Raw genomic sequence first — 21,291 nt, forward strand, 5'->3', positions numbered from 1 at the left:
ATAGAAAGCGCACGGCCCATAGCATAAAATCTATGACATTTATTGACAAAGGATAAAAGGTTTTGAGGAAACGGGCTCACTCACAAGGAAAGCATATATATAGGCAGTTGTGAACACATATATTCACCGCCTCATCAAAGGATAACCTTTGAAAAAGTCACTCCACGTGACGAAACGCGTCAGGACATTTGCAGCGTCATTACGTCATCACTTGGGGACCGTGAATCGTGGCCGGATCGCGTCTCCAATGCTGCAGGAGGCTATCAGCATTGTATACTCAATTGAGCTTGCAGTGTATGCTGGGACTTTCAAGTCAAGCACCCAGGTCTTCCCTGTCAAGCCGTGTTCCGTGGGGTAGAGATGTCTGACGTCACTGGAGCGACATCTCTACCCCACGGAACACGGCTTGTATTTGAACATGTCTGAAAGTTACTAGACAGATTACAAGTCTTTATAGGTCTGCATTGACCTGAATTGTTTTGTCCACTATATAGCGCTACTATCCTTACCCCATCGTCGGGTCCACCGAGACCAGGGAGTAAAGGAATAAGTGTTGACCCTATATCTATGTGTTGAGCTAATAGAGACCAACAACTGTTGCACAGTGTTTATTAAGCCAACCAAGGTTACACACTACAAGAGTGCATAACGATATGCTTTGATGAGTTAAAATTCTCTATGCACTCAAGCAATCTGAAGATTTCTGTAACACTCAACATATGCTTTAGTCTTGTTTACTAACAATTACACACTAGGGATACATCTATTGATACATCGGTTTATAATCATTTGTGAGATAAATATATGTGATCCTGATGGTTTCTGGTATCGCAGTACTTATATGCTAGACAGCATAGACATACAAGCACCGCTATATATGTGATGAACTTTCTCATGCTACAGAAAGTATATGAGCTATAGAAACTTACAGAGAGAGATGTCAAAGTAGGACTAACATATTATATGTTATCGGTAGACACACATATTAATGTGATTACAAGTCTCCTACAAATATATTCGACAAACTTTCCTACTTTACTCCAACAGGGATTTTAAACAATACACACTGTAAATAATTGCACAGTCACAAACTTAAGATGTAATAAAGTTTTATTGTTTTTTATTTTTAATCTGGGTAGCTGATCTTGGATAAATAGTCAACTGTTTGGCAAGTGAAACTGTTGGGACAATTTGTCCGCAAACTTGACACATGGAAACATAGAGTGCATTCTTGTGGAGGATTCTTCTCTTGAATCTTCTTTGATCATATCTGGTATAACTGTACATATCCTCATGCACCATGTTACTTACCTGAAACTATAAATAAGAGATAAAAGAATGATTAGGATGAGCGATTTATAAAGTTTTTTTCTATTTAATGGAAGAGCAGTATAGCTATAAGATGCGAACAAACAACAGATTGGACTGCACATTGTCTGGGGGCATTAGACCTTGTGTCAAGTCAATATAAAATATATTTTTGGGGATGCAATGTTGTGAACTCATCTCATGATGCTACTATATTGATTGCTGTATATATTATAGATTGGGGGGTTTGTGCATTTTCTAATGGAAGACTAGTGCGATAGTCATTTACATGTGAAGGTTTTTAACCGAGTTGTCTTAGAATGTAATTTTATAGAAAGCCCCCTAGAAGGAATATAGAGGTTTTTTTTTTTTTTTATAGTGGGGAAGGGGGAGAATTTAAAAAATATTTATATATATTATTATTTTCTGTGAAAGTCATTGAATTTTTTTTTTCTGGTGAGATTGTGTGCCCATATGGTCTCTCGACACGGTGTAGTACTTGAAATTAACATTAACCTTTATTTCTTTTAACCTAAGGGACCGCGATGAAGATGGAAAAGAAATGTCTTCCAAGTTGGCACGGATAGAAAACCTTCCATCTCTGTTTTCAGAACAGAGCCAGCCCATTATGCCCTCTTTACCAAAAGGCAAATGTAGTCAAAAAACACGGAAATATGCTTCTGATGTGGGAATGGAGCCAGGTCCGTTGTCTAGTGAAAAATCTAAACTTTCAAGTAGTAATGCAGGAGATAACACTGTGGCAGTAAAAACTATCTTAGCAGAAGATCCAACACCAAAAAAGAGGAAGGAGCCAGATGATTTAGTTGCTGAAGAGTCAGATTTTGAAAGCCAAGAAGACATCAATGTTAAAATGGACCACAATGGCCAAAAAGGAAATTTAAATATACTTAAAAAAAGACGATTGGACTCAGAAAAAGATGCACATGGAGACACTAATATAAAGTTAGATGAGGAAATAAAGAGCACATCAGTAAGTAGTCTCTTCTCTTTTAAGTATTCTAAACAGTTGTTCTTGGCACAGTTTCATATGTATTATACATTTTGGACATATTAGTAATATGAGAGAATTAGAATGGCAGTGCAAGCACTCCATGTACTGTACACTCTGTGGTAGGCCAGTCACGGTTAAAACAGTGTATTGGTATCTTGAAAAGGCCAGTAGGATCAAAATGTCAATCCACTAGAGTTTTGATTATATTTTTCTAAAATAAGCGGCGTGTGTGTCGGTACACACACACACACACACACACACACTCGCTCGGCACTCCACTGAAAAATATTAACTGCCTGTGTGCAAAACGGCACAAAAATTAGTAGAATGCAAGTAAAGAACAGGCACACCAGGTCTTGTATCGAAAAAGATTAAACATATTCAATAAAGTATATCAATGTTTCGGCTTTCACTGGAACCTTTCTCAAATATTTTTCAGTGGAGTGCCACAATTTCTTTGTTCTATACAGGCAGTTCTCGGTTATCCAACGGAATCCGTTCTGGAAGTAGCGTTGCATAGTGAAACCGTTGTAAAGTGAGTCCCATGTTAATCGTTGGCGGTGAGCGTTGGATAACGCATTCCAGCGTCGAAAAACAGCCCTTAGGGTTGCATTGTAAAGCGTTGGAAATGCCGTTTATTGTAAAGTGAAACGTTGGATAACGAGGACTACCTGTACCTACGGGGGAGCTGCTGCCATCGTAGTTGAGCATCCACAGCCGTAATACCTATTTTTGACCTACACTCGTTTATTTTATTGCTGCGGGCCATAATTAAAAAGGTCTGCACACGCGTACAAACTCTCTGTCCCTCTTTCATACAGCAGCACTCCACTGAAATAGAAAGTTAGCGGCATGTGTGCAAGCTGCACAAATAAAGCTAATACAAGTTGGTAAAAAGGATCTGTTGATTCACGATATCTATATAATACATTTAGAATGTATTCTGCAAATTATAGGACACAGGCTGTTAATGTTTATTTATAGCACCTCCTTTTCTGTCATCAAAATTAAGCTTTCTAATTTCAAATGCCACATTCCCAAACGTATTAGTCCCTCTGCTGACTCTGTTGATCAGTCTTTGTTTGGTTGTCACATTATATCAGCCACACTCACATGCACAAAAATAAAATGACTAACGTTGTTCTAATGAAAGGATCTGTTTCCAGAGGTACTGTACATTCCAAAGCTGTTAAAGCAAACCCCTCAGATAGGCAAGAAAGTAGCAGCACAACCGCTTCTAAACCAGCAGACTGCCATTGAGTTAAAACATCAGTCCTACTGAAGTGCTCTATCATTTTTTTTTACTTTAACAATGTCTTTTTATTGTTTTATTCACCCGTTGCTGCATACTTTGACATATTCCAGCAATTTTCTGTTTTGGAAGAATGTAAAAACTCAGTTAATTGTGTACATCCACTGCTACTAGATAATGAGCAACCATAAGAAAAGAAAACCCAATGTGCCAATATCATTTTTGTACTACCAAGTTTAATTTCATCCGAGGGTTATTTTCAACATAGGTTGTGATACTTTTTCTTGAACTACTGTAGCGTTTGCATGATGTAAAAGGACAGCGGAAGTAGCTTCGTGGTAAGCGCAGTGTCTTTGTACACCTGTGAGTTGCTGGGTCTCTCTGTGCCGAATGTACCACAAAAGGATGCTTGAGCTTCTTGGGCTGGGACTCGTGGATGTAAAATTCAGTGTGTAGTTCTGCTTTAAGAAAATGTAAAAAAACAAAGTGGTGTACTTTCAGTACCTGTCCAGTTTTGCAACTAAATTGGTGGCCCATTAAAGGGCAAATCCAAAGTGCGGGGAAATAGTTTCAGGCGAGGAGAATCCTGCTTGTGCAGCCAACACAACATACTGTAGACAAACATATTCCTCAAAATGCAGGTCTCCTCTTGGACAGAGGTATAAAGTAGATCTGTACTTATAATGCAATTCTTCATTTATTGTGACAGCCAAGAACAGAGGAGGAACTAAGTTTTATGTCCCATGTGAACCTTTCATCATCCATTAAAGGGTGTCAAAATCTCTATTTCAGGATCAAAACAGCTATTGCAACTTTGCATTATAATTTAGAGTTTTGTATTCAAACCATCTTGACTGTTAAACATTTTTAATTAACAATACAATTACATTGAGCCTATTCCAACACAGTACATGTATGTATGTCTTTATATGTATAGCGCCATTAATGTACATAGCGCTTCACAGCAGTAATAGTTGGTCATATAAATAATAAGATATAAATAACACAAAGGGAAGAAGTGCTTCAGACTTAAAAGTAACATTTAGGAAAAGGAGTCCCTGCTCCGAAGAGCTTACAATCTAATTGGTTGGTAGGAAGAACATACAGAGACAGTAGGAGGGCGTTCTGGTAAGTACATCACACATGCATTCCAAAAGTAGAGTAAAAGATGGTACATTATCATAATGGCGCATAGTAGAATTTTGGGGACTCTGTTCCAGTTCAGTTTCTTCCTTCGCTGTTACAGCGCCGTTTTAGGTAATTCGGTAATCTCACTCCTCCTCGGTTCATCTAACAATATTTTTTTATTAATGTTAGAATAGTTTGATTATTTTATATCCCTTTGTATAAGCTCCATGCAGGGCACCAGCTTAATGTTCCAGAAGTGGTTGCTGCATTAACTCAAATGCATCATTCGATTCAATGAATGTTGACTAGCCAAAGGTTTTTTCATGGATAGAAAATAGCTGGTAGGTAAGATGGCAGAGGGTGGGCACTTCCCCTTTATGCTCTGGTGCTTGCACATGTGACCTGAACCATAATGCCAAATAGACTTGCATAGGAAGCAGAAAATGCCTCCATACAGAAAATGATACTGTAGTCAAAATTACATTTTTTTGTATTTTAATTGCAGAGATGATGCACAATGTTTCGGGCGGGAGGAAAGAGAATATAAGACACATTTGTTTTGACTCCAGGATCCTTTTCTGTATGAGGCATTTCCTGCTCCCTATACAATTGAATAGGAAGTGGCGCAACATGCATTGACATGTATTAACCTATCTTAATAAAATGCACTTCAACTATTTTTAGACGTGGATATGTTTGCCATTCAAAACCATATTTTTATAACTATTTAGTACTGAATGTTTTATTGTTTTAGCAGAAGCAGCTTCCGCCACAGACTATTCATACAATAAAGACAGAGTTGGAGATAAAAAAAGAACCAGTCTCTCAAAGTGAACAATCTAAGGTGAGAATTGGTTTAATGCTCCACATACGGAAGAATTTAGTAATTCGCATACTATCAAATTCTGATTAAAAAAAAAGTTTAACCTGTGCAGTCCCGGAGATCCGTTACGTCATCACTCCTGGGTCGACCACATAACACGGTGCCCAGATTGCGGAAAAAGAAGTATGAGGGAAGGGGGTTCCACTTCCGTTTCGACCCGGTCGGCTTCTCCTCTGCTGCTGCCAGCCTGATCTGCCCCTAGAAAACGAGCAACTGTCCACGCAATACCAAATATGTCATAAGTGCCCTGATCGTAGCGGGATGTCATAAGGGCACTCTAAGGCTAGGTCCCCAGTGCAGCCGGCTGTGCGCGCGCCTCTCACCAGCTCCTTCACTCCCCCCTAGCTGTCCCCAGTGCCACCTTGTTCACTGCGTACTGTAACGCGTCAGCCAGCAGGGGCTACAAGAGGATTGTGTTCCCGTGCGGCGACGCGTCACATGGTGTGCCAGGGAGCCAATCAGAGAGGCGGTTTGCACCTGTTCCTCCCATCACCGTCCACTTTGAATCCTCTTCAGCTTCTTGAGCCCGATGATCTCTGATACAGTGGCTTTTCCACGACCCCTCATGCAGCATTTTCAGGTTTTTCATTTCGGGGAGGGGGGTAGCGAGTGGTGGGGGACTTTATTTACACTCTTTTTTTTAACATAAAAGCCGGCATGGCCGTGCCCATCCGCCCTGTTTTAGCCACGCCCCCCGCGCCTGAGAACTCTGCCTTTATATTGCGTTCTAGCACTGTGCACGCGCCGCCAGGACACCAGGCGCGTGTGCAGCAGCCTCCAGTGGGACCTTAGCCTAAAGGTTAATCGACACTTACAAAGATTAGACCAATTGCTTTTGGAACACTGAGGTTAAGTCGATACCTACATTTAAGGTATCAAATTCTCGCAATGTCTGTATACTTCTATAGAGACTTTCTGGTGGTGGGGGGGAAGGGTGCACTGCATACAGTACTATTCCTTTCTGCACAAAATACACTGGTATAATGTAATACAGTATTCACAGGGTCACAAGTGAAGATGGGCTTCATTGACCCAGTCAATGCACATACAGTAGATGGATAACTGCATTGTTTTACTCATGTTCCATTGTTAATTACACCGTTGGATCCCTCTAAACTCTCCAGACACAAACAAAACATTGGAAACCGTTAAGACGGTTAAGGTTTATTTTTACAATTGAGAGTTCTTGTTCTAGAGCCCAATATGTATTCTAACTGTCATCAAAGAAAACCATAACAATTTAAATCCGTAACAGATGGTGATGCAGTAATATGAAAATCCAAACGTTACTCTCTGGTATGATCGTTAATGCTACAATAATAAATGTATTAACCAAAAAACTAAAGCAATGTATATAGGATCAATCGTCCGGTCAAAAGGACAGTAATGTTTACAATCCTATTTCTTTGTTCCTGAGTTGAAACCTGGGAAAGAAAGCAAATAAATGTAGTATTCTTGTGCCATATTATGCATCTGCGCGGTGACCTTCTTGTGTATACAGTACGCTGCTGTACTTGTACAATGCTACGGTTTAATCTAGAGGTTTTCCATGATACAATTTTAGATTGATGTATTACCCTTTTAAAGGCTCTTGTTGTTTTTCAGACTTCTGCGGACCCTCAAGAGGAATGTGACGGGCTTCCAAGCAAACTCTTACTGACGGAGTTTAGGTCACTACTTGTTAGCCGACCAGCAGCAAGACATAGTCAATTCACTGCAAAGACTAACCTTGGGGATGCAGTTAATTTTAAAAAATTTAGAAAGGTAAGCAGCATAATGAATCCCATTGGAGGGTACATTTATAGTACAAGTATTGTGATTGTAGAATGCTATATAATTTGTATACATTTGCTGTCATATCAGAACATTGTAATTGCAATGAACCCTATTATTGAAGCGCTATTAAACTCTGTGTGACTTACTGTATTGCATTTTTACTTTTTCACTCACTGGTCTCATTGAGAATTTCAGTATGGCATGTAAATGACATTCCTATATCAATCAATCCGGTCTTTAAAGAGTGTCTCAAAGTCCAAAACTTGAAGTGGATGGCTGTAGTTTTTCTTTACTGCTGCTGCTCTTCAATACACCTGAAATTGATAGAAGGGTACACCATTGCGCAGTACTACTGATGTTTGATGTTAACCCCTTAATACCAACTTCCCCAGTGTGGACTGAATACACTTACAGGAGTGTTTCTTTCAGGGTACAGTGGAGACAATCTGTGCTTTATTCCCTTTCTGTTCTTATCTACCACGAATCCCCTGGGTACTTCCTTTGTCTCTTGGGATTTCGTGATTCCCAGAATCACTCGAACTCCACGAGCCCCCAGACAAGGAATTGAACAATAGCAAAGAAGGGGGTCACAAATTTATTTAAAAAACGGCTTCAACAAGCCTAACAAAACCGGCTGATTAGCCTGCACTAAAAACAAGTGAATGGTTACTCACATGTACTCACATGAATACATGCGTATCAAAACGTCATGAGGATGCCGTCCGCAGCTTGTATTGTGCCTCCTGTGTTTGCTCCGGATGAGAAGGGCTCTCTCACAGCATAACTTCTCCGGTTAGGTGTAACAGGGTCTCTCCCTCCACTCGGCTGGAACTAGGCCATGTTTATTAAGCGGTGCTCAGCTGTCAGGCACCTTTCAAGCCCTTTGTGCTTCTGCTTCTTCTATTGAATTGTTTTTCTATTTGAGGGCTACAACTATAATTATTTCATACAAGTGTGTGGCACATTTTGCAGAATTTACGTTGGTGTGCCAAGTCACTGAAGTGGTTTTTGTTTGCCTTTTTCCCCTCCTGTAACCAGATTGCATACCCTGGTGTTGGAGGATTCCCCAACATCATTGGTGGTTCTGACTTGATTGCTCACGATAGAAGGAAAAATTCAGAGTTGGAACAGTGGTTACGTCAGGAAATGGAGGTAAGAGTGAAGCTATGTGAACAAAAATCCAGAACAAGGTGACAAGCGTTCTCAAAACAGCTGATTGTCAGATTTCCAGAGATTTTGTTGGTGTTTCACTAAATGCTTTTGAGAAATGCAATGTGTTACTGCATCAATTCATATTATCCACTCCAATTCTAGATAGGCAAGTGTTGGTTACACAGTGGAGTTAAATGAATTTTAAGTGGTTACACATATGAGTTCGGCTGATGCAAAGCATTGCTAGCCCACAATGTCACTTAGGAGGTCATCATTTATTATGAGAAGAAAAGGTGACAAAATGTGATTCTGTGTTTGCAGGGGCAGAGTCAGCAAGCAAGAGAGGATTCACTTGCTGAAGATCTTTTTAGGTGAGTGTTATGATAGTCCTCGTTATGCATATTGTTACACATTGTGTCCATTTGAAGGCTGCTAGTCTGGTAAGCAACTTCATTGTGAGGCGTGTTTTTTTTGTTTGTTTTTTGCCACAATTCGCAAACATTAATTACTGTCCATTTCTGAGTATTTTGTTTCTCACTATACTTTGAGGTAAGTTGTTTTGTATGGAGACAACATAACCAGGTAACCTTTTCTTTTGGTTTTTGTCACTGGAAGGGCTATAGTCACTCAACTGGGTCTCCCAAAATTCCTCATATTATGGGTTAAAGAGTCAATCCAAGCCGTTTCCCCCCCCCTAATTTTTTTTTAATACACGATTGTCTCCAGAGCTGAACATACATACCTCCATAGTAGGTGCCGGTAGCTGCTCCAGGGTTCACATTATGACGGGTTTTCAAAGCTCCTGCGGTTTCCTATTGGCCCTTGTGACGCAGGAGCTTTAAACTGCAGGTGGTACCGGCATGTCACGGGGACTCCAGGAGCAGGTAGGACCTCGATGGCCGGAACAGCAGGGAAAGCAAGGATTGTTGGGGTCACGGGCTGAGGTCGGTGGCAGGTGGCAAGCAGGAATGTGGGGGTGACAGGCAGGGTTCGGTGGCAGACGGCAAGCAGGATCGTCGGAGTCATAGGCAGGGTTCGCGGCAGGCAAGGATAGTCGGGGTCCAGGCAGGAACAGGGCAAGGGAGCAGGAAATGAGACTAGAGAGCTGGAAACAAACAGGGACAAGCCAGATCATAGGCAAGGGCCTTTAATAAGTAACGGACTCAATACAGAACAGAAGCATGGGCATAAGGCTGGCATTGAGTTTGAAACAGGGGGACCTGGTTCAATTCCCGGTGTTGGCTCCTTGGGCAAGTCCCTTTATCTCCCTGTGCCTCAGGCACCAAAATATAACATAGATTGTAAGCTCCACGGTGCAGGGACTGTGTCTGCAAAATGTATCTGTAAAGTGCCATGTAAAACATAGGGTGTACACAGATTCCCAATAAGCTCTGAGAAACCCCAACCATTACCACATAATATATAAATGCATATGTGTCAAAAGGAATGCTAGTGGGCGTGGCTAAATGTATACAACAAAAAACAAAAATGCCCAAAGCTACTTCCAATGTGACAAAAATACACAGTGCGATACCTATATATCTCTTGTAAATGGGTAATTTAGTTTAACCCTTTGGCCAAAGCGTCTTAAGCCTGCTGCCACTTACAAGGCATGACTAAAGCAGGTCCTAACACTCACCTGGATTAAAATTCTTATTTACTTGTATAATTACAGGAAGAATGATCACATTGGATCTTTCATAACCTGGCATTTTGCCATTTTGGGGGAAAGAGAAACGTCATGGATTGGCATATGTTTTGGCAAGACTTAAATCTCTTAAGTACAGCAAAATTAAATCCAGCTCTATATCTGTAAACAAAAATCCCAATGTACATCCAATGTGACAATCATTTTTAATAGTTATATAATAGTTTGTCGCATTGGGGCTTCCGTGTGTGCGTGTGTTAAATTTGCTGAAAGCACTCCTGGAGATAAATAGAATAAGAATTTAGCTGTAGGATAGAATTGTGTTCTCCTCTCTGGATCAAAACAACAACAACAACAACAAATTCACGGCGCTCAAATATGAAAAATATAAACATACATATATTTAACACATACGACACAAGCCATAAAATTTGAGCAATGTTTCTAGCCAAAAAACATCCCTGTCTCAAGAGACACTCCACTTGATACTAGTGTGTGTGTACACATACCCATATACACCCCACACATCATGGTCATGAGGGCCATTATCTCAAGAACCAAGTGGGTGCCCTTGGAAAGTGGGGGAAGAAGGATGCATGCGCCAGAATCTGTATAGTATTGTAAATTAGGTAATGCAGGATTCCCTTCTGTGGGGATGTTTTCAGCTTCGCTAATTTCAGTGAGCTCTGTTGTTGCAATCATGTTGAAACTGACCATGCTCAGTACTACCCATGTAAAGCAGTAGCTCTAGGGTTACCGACTGGACATTTTTATAAATTGCGTTTTTGATCCAAAACTGGGATACTGGCGTTAATGATTTGATTGGCAATAATATTATACACAGCTCCCTAGATCACAATATTTTCGATGTTTGCACCTGATGCATTTTATTCATAACTAAACGCTGGATACCTTTAACACCCATTGGAAGCTTATGTGTGTAGTGGCCCTTGTATCCTTAATCTTCCACTGGTTGGTACCCCTGACCCTGGAGAATAAACTCAGATATATATCTCAGTTGAGCCTGGGAGAGGTCTTGAATGATGAACTCTGATATCTAGTTTGACTGCTACAGTAGCTCTATTTGCACCATGGAAACTGTTATAAACTCCAGTTACTGATTGATCTAAATAGACATTCAATAACATTTCTATTCCATTTCATATTTAGTTACATTTGCTATGACTTTATCAGAATGGCAGTGTTCAGAAACAGAATTTTATAAACCTATTGACGTTTTATTATTAATGCACTGAATCACACAATTTGTTCCCCCAGAGGGAATAATTTGGGTTAGTCTGACCTTGCTTGAGGAACATTATTTCATGGCACCTTTCTTTCTCCATAAGTACAGGTACCATGTTTGACCAGTGAAATCCTAGTTTATGGAATTCTGGCTCTTCATAGTATGCACTCTGGTTTCATGTGAAATTCTCTAACAAATGTCAAAGTTAAAGATAAATGATGTCCCTGTAATCCGGTCATGATTGTTTACATTATTTTATTTCTTAAACTGTCAGTATTTTTTGGTTATTTACAAAAGACAAACAAGAGAAGCAGACACAAAGAGTTTAACAAACGTTATAGTGGCTGTTAAAAACAAATATGCTTTGCTGATTTTACATTGTGTGTGTGTTTTCGTTTTGAGTTAAATCTGCCATCGCTTGGTTAATGAGTGGGAGTGTATTCTTTAAATCTAAACCATTGTTACCATTTGTGATGGGAAGGGATGATGAGATCCACCTAGCTAACCAAGTATGTTGGCTTCTAGACTTCACAAAAATGCAGGCAGGGGCTGTAGATGGGGAATGTTGGACCAGGAGAATCCATAAATAGAACATTATGGTCACCATGAAGCCAGACTTCAAGAGAACATTGGTTAACTTAAACAGTACTTTCTGTGATGTAGAGACTGGCATATTCTGTCTCCTAATCTCATTCTCTCAACAGTGTTCTGAGTTGACTATGTATTTGCAGTTCGTTTATTATGTATTTGCAGTTCATTTGAAAGTTTTGCAACATCGCAAACATGATCAGTGTAAACATTCAGACTCATCTGCTGTCTGAACAATGGTATCCTTGTTGGTATCCATCAGTGCTTTTGATGCTTTTAAAAAAAAAATGTATTTAGCACATAATTTTGCTTTATGAACATTTCTGAAATGTTTCCCAAGTGTTTTAAGACTTTGCAATAGTACCAGCACCTATTAAATGTTAAATTATCGGATTGAAAACACGTTACTTTCTTCATTTGAAATCTAACTCGGGTGAAAAACACTGCGGCCCAGATCCACGCAGCTCTGTTAAATCAGGACTCATAAGATCACGTTTTCAAAATCAGTAACGGACGTAGTTTCCTGAGGTTAATGCGAATCCACAAACCTAATTACAGGCATACCCCGTTTTACGTACACCCGCTTTACGTACACTCACAAGTATGTACATTATTTTTTTGTTGCACCATACCCCTGTGTACGTGCACGTGCTTCGCGAGTACGGACACCGGGGGGGGGGCGGCGTGCGCACCTCAACACTCCTGCAACCTCCTTCATGCTTGTCTTCATTATGGAGCGCTCGATCTCCCTGTTCCCTCTGCCCTCCCATCTGTCTCCGTTCCCCCTCCCATCTGTCTCCGTTCCCCCTCCCATCTGTCTCCGTTCCCCCTCCCATCTGTCTCCGTTCCCCCTCCCATCTGTCTCCGTTCCCCCTCCCATCTGTCTCCGTTCCCCCTCCCATCTGTTGTCCGTTCCCCCTCCCATCTGTCTCCGTTCCCCCTCCCATCCTGTTTCCGTTCCCCCTCCCATCTGTGTCCGTTCCCCCTGCACTCACGCTTCCTAAAGCAGCAGCTAAACCAGTGAGTCCGCCCGTGACTCTGCTTCCTCCTTCTCCCCCCTCCTCCCTCCTCAGAGCTCTGCGAAGCTTTGCATGTGATGTGAATTACGGACTACAGTGAGGGGAAGATCTTCTGCTGCAATCTTTGCTTGTGTGTGTGTGACTGTGTGTGTGTGACTGTGTGTGTGTGACTGTGTGTGTGTGACTGTGTGTGTGTGACTGTGTGTGTGTGACTGTGTGTGTGTGACTGTGTGTGTGACTGTGTGTGTGTGTGTGACTGTGTGTGTGTGACTGTGACTGTGTGTGTGTGTGTGTGTGTGTGACTGTATGTGTGACTGTGTGTGTGTGTGTGTGACTGTGTGTGTGTGTGTGACTGTGTGTGTGTGACTGAGCGTGTGTGTGTGACTGAGCGTGTGTGTGTGACTGAGCGTGTGTGTGTGACTGAGTGACTGAGCGTGTGACTGAGTGACTGAGCGTGTGACTGAGTGACTGAGCGTGTGACTGAGTGACTGAGCGTGTGACTGAGTGACTGAGTGAGCGTGTGACTGAGTGACTGAGTGAGCGTGTGACTGAGTGACTGAGTGAGCGTGTGACTGAGTGACTGAGTGACTGAGTGACTGAGCGTGTGACTGAGTGACTGAGCGTGTGACTGAGTGACTGAGCGAGTGACTGAGCGTGTGACTGAGTGACTGAGCGTGTGACTGAGTGACTGAGCGTGTGACTGAGTGACTGAGCGTGTGACTGAGTGACTGAGTGACTGAGCGTGTGACTGAGCGTGTGACTGAGTGACTGAGCGTGTGACTGAGTGACTGAGCGTGTGACTGAGTGACTGAGCGTGTGACTGAGTGATTGAGCGTGTGACTGAGTGACTGTGTGTGACTGAGTGCGTGTGTGTGTGACTGAGTGCGTGTGTGTGTGACTGAGTGCGTGACTGACTGAGTGAGAGACAGAGAGACTGAGTGAGAGACAGAGAGACTGAGTGAGAGACAGAGAGACTGAGTGAGAGACAGAGAGACTGAGTGAGAGACAGAGAGACTGAGTGAGAGACAGAGAGACTGAGTGAGAGAGAGAGACTGCGAGAAGGAGAGAGCTGCTGTACAGTACTGACACGCGTGCGTGCCTCTCACCTCCTTGCTTGCTCCCATTCATTTTATTTGAATAAAGCCTACTGTATTTATTTTGGTTACAAATGCATTATTTACATCAGTAATGCACATATATGATGTTTGCAGTACAGTACATGCATCGATAAGTGGAAAAAAGGCAGTGCTTCACTTTAAGTACATTTTCACTTTACATACATGCTCCGGTCCCATTGCGTATGTTAAAGCGGAGTATGCCTGTATATGCAAAAACAATGGCTGTTACTGATCTCATTAGAATACATTTAAAGCCATGTTAAATTGGTGCTGCCTTGCATTAGTTTAACATGACTTCGGTTACAACTGCCTTACTGAAAGGTGGCATTGCTCCCATCCAGACACTGAAATATTAGTTTAGAGAAAGGTCCTATTTTACTAGAGTCCCAAGTGCTATTTATATATATTCCCTCAAGCCAACCCTGAAACAACACGTGGATATACCTGGGAGATATGCTAAGAGGGGTAATTAAAATATACTTTCCATACTCCATTAGCATATATCCCAGGTGTGCTACTTTTGGTGCACAGGTGTCTCTCCACTTGTTGTTTCAAGGGAGATATATATGTATAATTATTTTTTTTCTCTACATATATCTGGATGGGAGTATCGCAACCTTAGGTAGGACCTACCTAACACATCATTAAATCCCTGCCTGAACTATAACAGAGTTCTCTGGATGCGCGTTGTTAAAGGGAACATCTTTTTACATATCATTAGCGCGAACATCGGTTATACCAACTTAAGTTAATTACGGAGCTTTGCGGATCTTGCCCTGAATATTTTATTCTCCTGATTGAAATCGGAGCTTCTGTAAGCTTGCTTGATCTCCAAATGCTATAGTTATAGCACTCCAAATGCTATAGTTATAGCAGAGCAAGGCAAACTGGAGTAGTGAGAATCGGTCCTTTTACTTGGCTGCTTTCTTTTGGTCTAATCTATAAATCTCATCTTAAACACTAGTTATGTATGTCTGATTTTTTTTGTTTGTTCATATTTCTGTGGGTAGCGCGGTACATCATCCTATAGTAATGAGACACAACACAGAGTAGGCACTCTGCAATACAAATGTCTATTTTAGCCGCATCGAACAGCCTGGGGTTGGCTTTGATGCAGCAAGTTCTTTTCAGTCGTGTGCTTTTTCTTCCTGCCTTTTCTGAAGGATAATCAGGAGTTGCCAGGAAACAGCAGTAGCCTGCAATTATATTTCCAGGGAAGGCATGATGCAATTTGGTTACAACATGTCCTTGCAAAAGCAACGAGGGCTTAGTAAATGGGATTTATTTAAAGAGTGAAAATGCTAATTAATGGTTTTTATCCTTGGTATTGCTGCTCCAAAACAAAACACATTCTAATGTTGGGATTTTCTGGCGTGCATGTAAGGTTAAATATTATAAATATTAATTTGAAATAGGCCACCTCATATATGTGTGAAGTTATGGTGGGTAAAAAAGGCAACAAGAAACCTCCACCGTATAGCAAATGTAAAAAGATCACTTGTGAGCACATTCACATGTCTTTGACAGGTCTGCAACCCTGTCTTTCACCATTATCACCTAGCATACAGTGTCCAAGACATGTGAATGTGCTCACAAGTTATCTTTTTATTTGAGATATATAACACACACACACTGGTTTTACGTGAATATGCAATTTGGTTTTATTTTAGTCAATGCAAGTACAAAATACATACATGTATGATTATAAAACAGAATCATCACATGGTTACACAACATCGTTCTCTCTGTCACTCACTCTCTCACGCTTTCTCACTCTCTCTCACTCATCAATAGAGAGACTGCATTTAGCATAAAAATTAGCAAAGCCTTAAGAGATAAGCTGTAGGTACATGAATTTAGCAAAATAATTAAGCTGGGCTTTCCACCTTACAAAAAATCTGCATCATACAGTATAGAGCGGGGTGAGCAAACTTTTTATGCTGAGCCCCCCTTTTTATCCATGAAATTTCTCGGGCCCCCCTGCCTGATGTAATCAAAATCACATGAAAAAAAACCCTTTATTAAACGGTATACAATGTAAATACAAATATGTCTAAGGCCGCGCATATTATGCCCGCGACGGCGACGCTAGCGAAAGTTGTATTTCGCTTTGCGGAGGCGGCGTGGGCAACCAGGCCATTGATTGGTTCAGGGGCTGTCACATGAGGCAACAGCCACTAAAAAATCAAATATTGCTGGCTTCAAAAAATCACATCGCCACATCACGCTTACTATAAGCGCACGCGGCGGCGACAATGCATTTGTTTTCGGGCGACGTCGCTGGCACTATAAGCGCAGCCTAAATACTTACATACTTCAACAGGTCGCTCTTGCAAAATTAGGCTGCGTCCACGCTGCCGCTGAGAGCGGTGACATCACCAACTCTCCAAGCATGAGCACAGGGTGTCCTGCATAATTTTGCAAGCACGAGCGGGGAAGTGTTTACACTTTTTTTTTTATTATTTCTGTACATTCATAGTATGATTGATATAGTGGCAGCCGACCCTTTCACGTGCAGAGGATCGCAGCGAAGCAGGTTGCCAGCGGAGGAGAGCAGGAACACAGCGCTATTGTAGGGCAGACACCGGAAAGAGGGGCGTTTTACATCACAGTGCTGGAGCGTGCTCCTCCCCCGTACCTCCGAATCACGTGCCCCCCCCCCCCCTTCAGTTTGTGCACCGCTGCATTCAATCACAATCAACACACAGACAGACAACCAACAGACACAGCACACAATACAGCCACTCAAATCACAACCAAAACACCACACACTCAATCACAACACACACACAACCAATAATCACAACCAACACACACAACACTCAATCACAACACACACAAACACTGCAGTCTGATAGAGATATATATATCTATATCTCTCGATATATAGATATAGACATATACATACATATAGATATATATACACACACACACGGTGGGTGGGGGGAGAGAGTAACTAAGCCTGCTCAGGTCCCCCCATGTGCTGCAGAAAATGGGCAGGTAACAGGGAGGAGGAGGAGGGCTTGTCTGTGTGCAGGGAAGGCCCCGGAGCAAGGCCACGCCCCCTCTGACACACAGCAGAGAACTGGAAGCAGCCTCTGCACGGAGCTTCTGGCCGCCTGTGCACAGCTCTCCCGCCCCCAGGTTTCCCCGCATGCAGCCCGCGCCCCCCCCCCCCTACATAATCTTGCGCCCCCAGTTTGCACACCGCTGGTATAGAGTGTAATGTTAGATTGCTGTCGGAAATAACTGAACATAAAACAACAAAAACATACCTGACCAGCTTACATACATACGATAAAGGTATTTATATCTTTATTCATATAGCACCATTTATGTACATAGCGCGTCACAGCAGAAATACATGTGACATAATATAACACATAATGGGAACAAGCGTTTCAGACAAAAAGGTAACATTAGGGAACGTTAGCACTGTTTGATAATAAACCACGTTATGGGTGCCAATATATTCATAAACGAATCCTGTTCATAAATGTCTATTATGAGAAACTGTGCCCTTTAGATCGATTTTAATTATTAATTTTATAAATATACATGCAACTCTATAATAATATTGACAAATCAACCTTAAATTTGTGTTACTATTAAATAAAAGAAATATGTAGTTTGTGTATGTACCAGCAGAGATTAAAATAATGGTTACTACTGTATGTAGCTGATTATTTCACAACGGTTTACAACTTAAAACACAGTAACGGCACTAATGTATGGAGGTTAAGCTTTTATATTTGATGTCTGGCATAAGACATATGTATGTATATATATATATATATGTATATATATATATATATATATATATATATATATATATATATATATATGTATGTATATGTATATATATGTATATGTATATATATGTATATGTATATATATATATATGTATATGTATATATATGTATATGTATATATATGTATATGTATATGTGTATATGTATATGTATATGTGTATATATATATGTATATGTGTATATATATATATGTATATGTATATATATATGTATATATATATATGTATATATATATATGTATATGTATATATGTATATATATATATATATATATATATATATATATATATATATATATATATGTGTATATATGTATATATATATATATGTATATATGTATATATATATATATATATATATATATATATATATATATATTGTGTGTGCAAATCACTTTCTAAATATTTGTATATTTTACATCTGACATATTACCAAGAGTAAATTTCTCACTCACTTTTTTTTTTTTATTATTACAGGTACAATCCCAAATCAGTCAAAAGAAGACGGTAACAAGATACAGTAATTCAAGTCTGGTTCATGCAACAACACTAACTAAAATTGCATGTATTATACATGTTTGAATATAGATTCCTTGAAATTGCCAAGTATAAAAATACTTCAGTCTCACTTGTGAACTAATCCTATAACTGTCCTTATGTCATTTCCTAAATGTAAATAATTATTAAAACAAAATTAAAAAAATATCTCCAACGTAGGCTATGTTTTCGTGTTTATTTTTTATGGGAGACAACATATCGTCCATTGCAGTACAAGCCGAAAGCAGTTTGAGTACAGTAAATAAATGAAAATACCAAATCCTTCAGTAGCAAAAGTTAGAAACGTGAGTCTAACTGCAGCACCGTAGGCAGAAATTGTAGCCAATACAAAAATGATGGTGACTTCAGCAACTGATGATTGTAAAAGGAGGAGCCATAGAGTGGCTGGGGTTTGTGGTGTGGGGGAGCCAGAGAGTGGCTGGGGTTTGTGGTGTGGGGGAACCAGAGAGTGGCTAGGGTTTGTGGGGTGGAGTAGCCAGAGAGTGGCTGGGGTTTGTGGTGTGGGGGAACCAGAGAGTGGCTAGGGTTTGTGGGGTGGAGTAGCCAGAGAGTGGCTGGGGTTTGTGGTGTGGGGGAACCAGAGAGTGGCTAGGGTTTGTGGGGTGGAGTAGCCAGTGAGTGGCTGGGGTTTGTGGTGTGGGGAAACCAGAGTGGCTAGGGTTTGTGGTGTGGGGAACCAGAGAGTGGCTAGGGTTTGTGGTGTGGAGGAGCCAGAGAGTGGCTATGGTTTGTGGTGTGGGGGAGCCAGAGAGTGGCTAGGGTTTGTGGTGTGGGGGAGCCAGAGAGTGGCTGGGGTTTGTGGTGTGGTGTGGAGTAGCCAGAGAGTGGCTAGGGTTTGTGGTGTGGTGTGGAGTAGCCAGAGTGGCGGAGGTTTGTGGTGTGGGGGAACCAGAGAGTGGCTAGGGTTTGTGGTGTAGAGGAGTCAGAGAATGGCTAGGGTTTGTGGTTGTGGGGTGGGTTAGCCAGAGAGTGGCTGGGGTTTGTGGTTGTGGGGTGGCTGGGGTTTGTGGTGTGGGGTAGGCAGAGAATGGCTGCGGTTTGTGGTGTGGAGGAGCCAGAGTGTGGCTGGGGTTTGTGGTGTGGGGTAGCCAGAGAGTGGCTAGGGTTTGTGGTGTGGGATTACAAAAAATGAAATGGGGGGAGGGCTAGAGACTTGTTCATGATATGCAGCAGACACATGGACGATGATAACGTGCATGGAAGGTGAGTGCTGTGAGGCTTGATAATTAACAGATACTGTTTCCATCTCTCATGTACACGTGTGTGTGTGTGTGTGTGTGTGTGTGTATATGTATATATATATATATATATATATACCCAATAAAGAAAATCATCACTTGTGAGCACATTTACATGTCTTAGACAGGTCTGCAACCCTGCCTTTCAACCATTATCACCCATGCTTCCACTGCAGCAAGGGATTCTGGGAAATGACATGCAAATGACCACACGTGTCACCTTTTGTCTGAAATCCATTTACATGGAACCCATATAAGCAAATGCTCTGCTGTTCACACAGCTTTTAAGCACAGCATGGGATAAAGATTAAAACATTAAGGTTGAAAAAAGTTTGAGAGTGGTTTCACTGGTTTTGCATCTAATCCCATACTGTGCTTAAAAGCTGTGTGAACAAGAGAGCATTTGCTTATATGGGTTCCATGTAATTGGATTTCAGGCAAAAGGTGACACATTGTGTGCTCATTTGCATGTCATTTCCCAGAATCCCTTGTTGCAGTCGAAGCACTATGCTGGGTGATAATGGTTGAAAGGCAGGGTTGCAGACCTGTCTAAAACATGTGATGTGAATGTGCTCACAAGTGATATTCTTTAGTGTGTGTGTGTGTGTGTGTGTGTGTGTGTGTGTGTGTGTGTGTGTGTGTGTGTGTGTGTGTGTATAATATATATATATTACACACACAGTCACTCACTCACTCACACACCCACTCAAAGTGTGTGTGTATTCCCAAGAGGTACATGAGTATTTGCTTTCTAGCAATCTGTTTTTATCTGCACAGGCCCAGTCGGCCCATTCCTGCGCTGGTACAGTAATCCATTATTACACTTGATGTGTCAATAACTAACTCTAAATTCAATTGGATACACACTCCAACTTTTTCAGCAGTGCTCAGTTTTTTTTAAAAAAATGTATGTATTTTTTTATTCATGAACTATGCCATTATAGTCATTATTATGCTGTGATGTTCTGTGCGTGCTGTTCTACTATTAGTCCATATTATGCATGAGTACTTTGACATTGCGGCCCCATATTGCGCTGACTGCATTGCCCCGTAGTCTCTCAACATTGCATTTTCATTCTAATCATCCTTTTTTTTTCTTTGCATAGAAAGTCAGCCCAGTATATATTACATATTCACATTAATATACACACGTACATACACATTTTGTTTTTTAATTAAAAAACATGGGGTAGATCGAAAAATCTGAATTTGTTGAGTACAAGTCTATTCGTGTTTAACCATTTTGCACAGATGGGTGCCTGTAGCATAAATTGCATTCAGGTGGTGTTTTTGTTTTGGGGTTTTTTTCAGGAACATTAAATGAATACAGTACATGAAGTTTACAGTCCAAATAATGTCAACAAGACAAATTTCCATATTACAAAAAATGAAATGCTTTGTACTGAACAACCAGAGGAAAAGGACCTCGGCATAGTGGTAGCCAAACAATTAACAGAGTTAACTACTGCTGTTAATTTATAGGAAGAAGTATGAAAAGAAGGGAGTAATGACATACACACACACACCCCCTTGTCTGCAGGTAGTGTTGATAGTG

The 21,291-nt window shown here is 41.0% G+C and overlaps 1 protein-coding gene across 4 annotated transcripts in view; it reads left to right on the forward strand.

Annotated features, from left to right (window-relative positions):
- NBN (nibrin) overlaps positions 1–18,656 on the forward strand; it is a 45,006-nt gene extending 26,350 nt beyond the window's left edge. For 3 of the 4 annotated variants that reach the window (XM_075582950.1, XM_075582952.1, XM_075582953.1), the window contains exons 11-16: positions 1,846–2,299; positions 5,455–5,544; positions 7,189–7,347; positions 8,398–8,511; positions 8,833–8,882; positions 18,418–18,656. In XM_075582950.1, the coding sequence (XP_075439065.1) occupies positions 1,846–2,299; positions 5,455–5,544; positions 7,189–7,347; positions 8,398–8,511; positions 8,833–8,882; positions 18,418–18,451 (901 nt within the window). In that variant the 3' untranslated portion in view covers positions 18,452–18,656. The remainder of the gene's footprint in view (positions 1–1,845; positions 2,300–5,454; positions 5,545–7,188; positions 7,348–8,397; positions 8,512–8,832; positions 8,883–18,417) is intronic. The other variant, XM_075582951.1, reaches the window with a different exon arrangement.
- Positions 18,657–21,291: the final 2,635 nt, after the last annotated feature.

Source organism: Ascaphus truei, chromosome 2, assembly GCF_040206685.1.
Source record: "Ascaphus truei isolate aAscTru1 chromosome 2, aAscTru1.hap1, whole genome shotgun sequence".
In the NCBI taxonomy this organism is placed as follows: Eukaryota; Metazoa; Chordata; class Amphibia; order Anura; family Ascaphidae; genus Ascaphus; species Ascaphus truei.